This window comes from Lipotes vexillifer, unplaced genomic scaffold (genome assembly GCF_000442215.2).
Source record: "Lipotes vexillifer unplaced genomic scaffold, Lipotes_vexillifer_v1.1 scaffold1272, whole genome shotgun sequence".
In the NCBI taxonomy this organism is placed as follows: domain Eukaryota; kingdom Metazoa; phylum Chordata; class Mammalia; order Artiodactyla; family Lipotidae; genus Lipotes; species Lipotes vexillifer.
In genome coordinates, this window is record NW_006779909.1 from 3,187,333 (window position 1) to 3,196,023 (window position 8,691).

The 8,691-nt window shown below is 39.9% G+C and overlaps 1 protein-coding gene across 1 annotated transcript in view; it reads left to right on the forward strand.

Moving 5' to 3' along the window:
- Positions 1-8,691, forward strand: part of ATG7 (autophagy related 7) — a 114,437-nt gene that overhangs the window by 36,669 nt on the left and 69,077 nt on the right. The window contains 2 exon segments of the mRNA XM_007453054.1: positions 4,825-4,983; positions 8,562-8,690. Coding sequence (XP_007453116.1) covers positions 4,825-4,983; positions 8,562-8,690 — 288 coding nt within the window.

Genomic DNA, 8,691 nt, shown 5'->3' on the forward strand with positions numbered 1-8,691 from the left:
TTACTCCACAGCCTCTATCCCTGAAGTTTTCGTAGGCATGTGCAAATGCAGAGAGAGACATTGGTCATCTTTGCTCTTACTTATTTACTTATTTATATTTACAAAAATTGGATCATAGCATACTGTCTGTAGCACGTTTTTATTTTTAACTTAATATAACAATAATTGTGGTTCTCTTTCTATGTATTCCATATTATGTATATGTAGGATTTTATTATATGTCTTGTCCTCAATTTATTTAATCAATTTCAGCATGTTTTTCTTTTAGAGATGCTGTTGAAGTGAACATGCTTATGTCTTTACATGTCCGTGGGATTATTTCTTTAGGAAAAAGCCCTAGAAGTAGGATTACTGTGTTAGAGAGAATGTAAAACAGAGCTTTTAAATTTGCATTTCTTTAATTAGTGAGGGTTAGTATTCAATTTTATTTCTTTTGTGAATTTTATTTCTTCTATTCATGTCCTTTGGGCTGTATTTCTTATATATTGACTAGGAGTTCTTTTTTTAATGGATATTAACCTTTTTTCTGTAATATAATGCAAATATTTTTCTCAATTTAAGTTATCTTTAGCCACATAAAGGTTTTTAAAAATTTGATGTTATTAAATATGTCAGTCTTTTTCTTTATGGTTTACAGAACTCTTGTTTTTATGTTTAGATCTTTATCAATGTGGAATTTATTTTTGTTTTATGATGAGAGTTAAATATCTAACTTTTTTTCCTCAGAGTGGATAGTCATTTGATTGAATGGCCTTCTTTCAGTAATACAAATCATCATTTTTCCGCCTTAATCAAATAGTAAATCTCCTTATGTACCTAAGTCTCTTTTTGGATTCTATCTTGTTCCATCATTCCATTTGTTTGTTCCTGCATTATTACTCACAGCTTTAACTCAAATTACAATGAATTTATAGATAAATTGGGAAGGATTGACATCTTTATAATATTGATCCTTAGTTCCAGAAGCATTGTATATCTCTTAAATGGTTTAGATCACCTTTGTAGCATTTTCTTTATTTCGGTCTCACACATGCCTCTTTTAGTTTATTTTCACATGTTTAATTGTTTTTTTTCTTTTAAAGATATGTTCTTCCCACTGAATTTTCCAGTCGACTATTACTGGGATATATAAGAAAGATATTCTATCTGGCCATCTTTCTAAACTTTCTTAGTTATATTAGTTTTTTGTTTGATTCTTTAGAATTTTCTAGGTTGATAAGTATTCCTCACCAACATTTATACCTATTTCTAGGATTGGCTAGGACTCCATGGTTTTGCTGAAGAATAGTGGTGACATTTGGTATTCTCATTTTGTTACTGATTTTAATGAGAAACTTCTTTTTTTTCCCTTTAATTTTGATATGTGATATTGGTTTCTGCTAATGCTCTTTTATAAATTAAGGAGGCAGATTTTTATTTCTAGTTTACTATGAGTTTACATCAGAAATGATTGTTGGGCTTTATCAAATACATCTATCAAGATAATCATATTCTAATGTTGAGCATTCCTGGAAAAAACCCTATTTGTTCGTGGTATGTTATTCTTCTAATATACTATGGGATTCAACTGGTAATGTTTTATTGCTAGGTTTTACATGTGCATTCATAAGTCGGTTTATGGTAATGTTTTTTCCTTTTCTTTGTGGTGTCGTATATCTTATAGCTGAGTTATACTACTTTTATAAAATAAAACTTTCTGCCTTTTTCTATGCTCCAGGACAGTTTAAGTGTATGACTTATCAGTTCCTTGATGGTTTGGCAAAATTCAGTTATAAATCCATCTGGGCCTGATGCCTTTTGGAATTCTTTTGGCAGTGAGGGCAGGGAATCTTTGGGAACTTTTACAAATGTTTCTATAGTCATTGACCTTTTTAGATTTTATACCTCTTTTGAGTCAGTTTAGTCATGTTGTTTTCCTAGAAAATCATCCATTTCATCTAAATTTGAAAATTAATTGATATAAAATACATGTGGTATTCTCTTACCATCTTTTATTTTATTTCATTTTTTTAAAAAATAAATTTCTTTATTTCTCTATTTCTTTTTTGGCTGTGTTGGGTCTTTGTTGCTGCACGCAGGCTTTCTGTTGTTGCAGCGAGCGGGAGCTACTCTTCGTTGGCGGTGCGTGGGCTTCTCACTGCGGTGGCTTCCCTTGTTGCAGAGAACGGGCTTTAGGCGCACGGGCTTCAGTAGTTGTGGCTCATGGGCTCTACAGTGCAGGCTCACTAGTTGTGGCACACGGGCTTAGTTGCTCCAGGGCATGAGGGAATCTTCCTGGACCAGGGCTTGCACCCAAATCCCCTGCATTGGCAGGCAGATTCTTAACCACTGCGCCACCAGGCAAGTCCTTCTTACCAACTTTTAAATCTTCTCTTTATCCTCTCTGTCTTTTTTTTTTTTTTTTTTTTTTTTTTGTGCGGTACGTGGGCCTCTCACTGTTGTGGCCTCACCCGTTGCGGAGCACAGGCTCCGGACGCGCAGGCTCAGCGGCCATGGCTCACGGGCCCAGCCGCTCTGCGGCATGTGGGATCTTCCCGGACCGGGGCACGAACCCGTGTCCCCTGCATCGGCAGGCGGACTCTCAACCACTGCGCCACCAGGGAAGCCTTATCCTCTCTTTTACCTCTCCTTGTTCCTAATGTTGAATAATTGTGTTTTCTCTTTTTCAAACTTGCCAGAGAGGCTTGTCTATTTTATCAGTCTTTCCAGAGAACTAAATCCTTGATCTCTTTATTCCGTAATTTTTGTTTTTGTTTTGTTTTGCTTCCAGATTCATTAATATCTACTTTTATCTTTATTCATTTCCTCCTCCATTTTTGTGGAATTTATTTCATTCTTTTCCTAACTTCCAGAATTAGGTACTTAAGTTTTCTTAGAATTTTTAAAATTATAAAGTCATTATAGACCCATTGTAGAAAATTTTTAGAGTATAAGAGTTGTAAAGCGAGAAAAGAAGACCCATTTTTCGACTACATTTTCACTTCTTTTCAGTGTTTGTTTAATGTATATTTAAAAATCTTATTTGATATATAAAAATGCCCCTTGCTTTTACCAATTAACATTGTAAACACTTTCTCATGTCGTTAAAAAGGGTACCTAAAAAACTTTCTTAATGGCTGTAGAATATGCCTTCTTGTATGATGAAACATGATTTATGTGACATTCCCCTAATGTTAGACATTAACATTGTTTCTAGTTTTTTACAACTCTAAATTATGTTACAGAGAACATCTTTGTGATTGCATTTTTGTCAGTATTTCAGATTATTTCCTAAAACAGATTGCTGGAAGTAGGTCAAAGGATATGAACATTTAAAAAGTTCTAGAAACCTATTGCCAAATTGCTTTCCAGAAGAATTATACCAGTTTACATTCTCAATCAGTAAAATAGTTTTTTCATCACCCCATCCTCACGAGCACTGAGTATTGTAATTTTCGTTCATCTTTACAGATTAGCCATTTAAACTGTGTAGCATTCCAGGAAACTGAAAGTTAAGAGTCCACATGCATGTGACTAACCTGTGGCATGTTTGTAATTTATGTAGCTTTCTTCCCACCGCCAAGCATGTTCCCAGACTGCCTTCCTTGCTCTCCACTCAGCATTGCTTTAAGGAATGCAAAAAGCCAAGCACCACTGACTTTTGGATTTTCCATACCTTTATTCCCCCTCCATGGTAGTTTGCTTACCTGGTGAAAGTCACTTATAAAACTGGGTGGGTAGACCCAAGTTACCATTGGGCTTCAAAGCAAACAGCCGACTTAAACTATGCTTTCAAAAGAGTGGATTCTGGCCCATCATCCTCCACCCCGACAGTGAATCTTGGGTTGTTGTTGACTGTGCCCCTGGAATCATCAGACTAACTGAATTTCAAAGTCCCTAATGGAAGGATATTGAAATAAGACAGAGATCAGACTCTTAACTCTGCAGCCAATCCTGGCAGGGCTTCTCTTACATCACTGTGCTTGTTTATGGTTTACTGCAGTACACATAACCCCATCTCACCCCCAGAAAGTCCGCATCTTCATTTGGTTGCCCCTCTGAGGATCTCATTTCCTCCCCACCATTAACCAGATCTATGACCTAAGATAAGTCACTTATCTTTTCTGGGCTTCAGTTTCTGTATCTGTACAATAAAGTAATTGAACTAAAGATTTTAAAGAGCCTATCTAATTTTAAAATCATGTGGTTCTGTAAGACTTTATAGGAGATGGAATTGAAGTGTATGAAATCGTGAAAACTATCTCTGAGAATGTAGAATTTTCCCCTACATTCCAGAATATTAATAAGGGCTTTGCTTCTTGGAGAAAAAGTACAAAATCTTCTATGATGTTATACAATTGGAAATAACTTATAAGCCACTTTTACGAGGAGCTAATTCGTAAAGGAGGAGCTAAGTGAACGAGGAGCTAAGTGAATATTAGGATGAGATGTTACTTATGCTTACTTATTCATTCAGGGAAAGCAAGGACATTGGGTGGCTCTTGCTAATCCTTTTAAGAGAGTAACAGGGACAGTTCTTATGGGACTCACCCCCAAAGCTTCCTCTGGTGCCACTGTCAAAAATAATGAATTATTAGTCAGACCCACAATGACATTTCTTAGTCTCATTACTGTAGGAAGCCAGGCACTGTGTGTGTAATTATTTTGTCTTTTCATGGAAGTTGACACTGTCAAAAACTGAATTTGCACAATTCAATTTCTGGAGTTCCCTGTATTTTGAGGTTCCCAAGCTGCTCCAAAATAAAACCCCTTTTAGGGATTTCAAGGGAGACACCCTGTGAAATGTTCATCAGAAACACACCATGATCTCCTGTTTCCATGCAGGGTTGGGGCGTCAGACACATCACATTTGTGGACAATGCCAAGATCTCGTATTCCAACCCTGTGAGGCAGCCTCTGTATGAATTTGAAGATTGCCTGGCGGGTGGTAAGCCCAAGGCCCTGGCTGCAGCAGACCGGCTCCAGAAAATATTCCCCGGAGTGGTACGTTGATGCTGTTTGAGAACGTCTGAGGTTTTCTCCTGGATCTTTCAGTGTTTAAATCTTGGGGAATGAGGCCCTGTGGTATTGGTGAAAGGGAGTCAGACATCTGTCACTTACTACCAGGCCCTCATCATGTGGCCGAACCTCTGTTTCCTCATCTCAGAGATGCAGATTACAAGAACAAAACTCTCATATATTATTATGAAAATAAAATGAAGAGTACATGAAAAGAATGTTTTATAAGTTGCAAAGCATTATCTGAGTTGAGGAATTTGGGGTACAAATATTTTTAGATACTGCCTTGTTCCAAAGGGATTTATGGTGGCTCAGATGGAGGATATTATTTTCCTCATCACCAGAATACTTGATAGTTAGTACAGGTTTATGAAATTAAATTGAGTGTAGGTCTGCAGAAGAAAGATCTGGCTAATGTTTAGCTTTTTATTCCAGCTGCTGCTTATTTTTGACTTTCATCATTTATTTTGAAAACAATGAGGCAAGTCATTCAGCTCATTTGATTCGAAATTTGCCAGTGTTTTTGAGGTCATCCAGCAAAAGACATTCTGCATCTTGCATGCTTACTTAATCAGTTTATGTGACAGAGGTTAGATTAGGTGTCTCCGAAGTATCTGTTTGTACTTAAAGTGCCACAAGAGACTCTTGGCCCTGGCTAAAGATAAAAAACCTGCTTTCTCAAAATTTCTCTGTTTAGTCACTCAGCATTAGATTCATTCATTTTAACAGTCTTTGCTTTAAAAGCAACTTTGACTGTTTTGCCCATTTCATCAGTGTACCAGAGGAATGTCATTTATTGGGTTTAATTCAACACCCACCGTGCCCAGTGAGGTGCTGGATGCCAGAAGAGATAAGAATAAGTTACACCCCATCATTGAGGAGGCATCTTAGTTAGGTTTCTGCTGTGACAATATTGCATATCACATACTCCCAACATCTAAATGGCTTACGATCATAAACATTATTTCATGCTCATGGGTCTGCAGGTTAGCCATAGCTTAGCTGTAGGCTAGGCTGGACTCAGGCTTCGAGTCAGGTTCCAATCTGCCCTATATGTCATTATTTCAAAACCTATGCTCCAGGAGCAACAGTCAGCTGGTCCTGCTCTTCTTATGGTGGAAGGTAGAAGTGTAAAGGAGTTGGTGAGGCTTACCATATCTATACCTGTTAAAGTCTCAGCTCAGAAATGGCACTGTGCAGTGTCCTCCATCTCTATTGCCAGAGCTAGTCACAGGGCCAGGCCCTAAGTCAATGGGGTTGGTCAGTATACCCTGCCTTCCTAGTGGGAAGTCCTGCAAAGTTGTATGGCAAAGGGCATGGACATATAATTCTATTAGAGGGAGGCAGTGCACAGTCAGGAAGAATAATTCATTCTATCACCAGAGAGTACCGTGAACTCCCCTCTGGGCCCAGACAGACCTGGCTTTGAATCTGAGCTCTGCCTGAAAGTTTTGCTTGCCCAAATCCTAGCCATGGTCTATGACCCAGTGCAATGCCCCCTATTTCTTTGTTCAGTTATTCTATGACTTACTCACTCCTCACATATTTATTTAAGGCCTACTGTGTGCTAGGGACTGGGGAACAAGGCAGACGAAGTTCCCCCTCCCTTGCATGGAACTTCAAGTCTAGCTGGGGGCACGGTCAATAAACTAATTTCCTAAACGGTTACACTTGTAACAAGTGCATGAGGCAGGAGCTCAGTTGCTGTGAGAATGTTTGACAGGTAGGCCTGACCTAAACCAGGCTTCCTTGAGGAAGCTAAGTCCTGAAGCATGGGTGGGAGTTAGCTAGGCCAAGGCGGGGCAGAGCTGTTTGTGCAGAGGCCTGAGGTAGGAAGCAGCATGCTGCCTTTGTGGACTGAAAGAAAACCAGGCTGGCTGAAGCATGGAGGTCAAGAGAGACACAGAGCTAGGGCGTCTGTGTCAGCAAAGGCCAGGTCATGCTGGGCCTTAGAGATCAAGTTCACCTTTTCTTGAAAACATCAGCCTACCAGGATCAAGCCTCTTCCTCAGCACCTACATCATGTTACTCCATTTTACCTATTGGATTATGCATTCCTTACCACTGGGAGCCAGGTCTCTTATACTTTTATCCTTCATGCCTTATAAGTAATAATAGATAACACAGAATGCATCTCAGTACTAGTGTAATTCATCAAATTCATGAAAAGTACTTGTGAAACGGTTTCACTTATTGGTTAGCCAGGCTTGTGTAATTTTCTTTGTGTGTTCAACTTAGTCTTCAACAATCAATATTGTTGATATTTTCATTCAACAAGTATTTACTCATCACCCTCCTTACACCAGGCCATGGACAGAAGGCTAGTCCTAAGTGAAGAAGACATGAAAAGAACTGCTCGGCTGCAAATACCGTGCCTAATCCTGGGGTTGAATTAACTGAATAGGAAAAAAACCTGACCTTTAATAAATCAAATAACTATTTGAGGTCACCATTTTTTTTTCTCCCAAAGGTAAAGCAATAAAATGTAGGATTGTAGAGCCACACTAGGGGTTTTAAAACCCAGCTCTGGACATCTGCTTTCAACCCTGAAGAGTAACTGATAGACTAGCTCTCCTACCATTATGCACCTAAAAGTTCTGCACCTGGGTAGATTATATAAAATGACTCTTCAGACACTGAACAATATGGAGTGAAAGACCATGGTCTCAGAAAGAAATGTTTGTCCCAATTTATTGCATGCAGACACTTTTTAGCCCATTGGCACTCCTTTGTGACTCACAATTCATCTGCCAAGACATTGTGGAGCCAGCAGGGGACAAAAGGTAAATTACAGAGCATTCTAAAGCCCCCATGAGAAATCCTGAGTCCCCACACTCAAAGAGAACCCAGGTTGCTGGGCAGCTTCTGCTTTTGGACAGGAAATGAAGCTTCACTACCACACATAGCTGTCACCCATCCCCCAGACAAATATCTATACACTCCTAAGTCAGTTTTCTAGTTCAAGGCAGCAAGTAGAGTTTTTTGGTTTTGAGGGTTTTGTTTGTTTTTAATGCATATACTCCTAAGAAGATTAAGGCAAGACTAGCAGCCATTCTAATCTTATATGAATTTATTAAATTATTTTTGTTCTGACATCCCATTTGGAGGTATTCTACCGTAAGGAAGTGGAGGGGAGGGCAGCTTGGGAATAAGTGGGGAGAGACAGCCTGGCTGGATGGAGGGACTTGGGCAGGCAGGGGGCATTTTGGTGAAGTTTCTTGGCCTCAGATTGTAGGAAAGAGCCAAAGGTACACAGTTTTCTCCAGTGTTCACCTTTTCTCACACGGGAAGTGCCCCCCACCCACTTTGGAACTAGGATCCGTGTGTCTCTGCTGCTCTGTCCAGCTTCAGGGACCCTGGGTGACAGGAAAGGTAGTCTAGGTTGAAGAGGTGAAGAGGGTTGGGGGCACAGGCAGCAGAAGGCTAAGGCAGAGTGGTCATGACGGAGAGATTTCAGGCTGTAAGCGACCACGCGTGCACGCTTGCGGTGACCGGGAGATGCGGGCTCTGAGATCCCGCCTGTCCCTTTGCTTCAGACCCCCCTCTCTCTGGTGTGTCCCCAGAACGCCAGAGGGTTCAACATGAGCATCCCCATGCCGGGACACCCAGTGAACTTCTCCAGCGTCACCCTGGAGCAGGCCCGCAGGGATGTGGAGCGGCTAAAGGAGCCCGTCGAAGGCCATGATGTCGTGT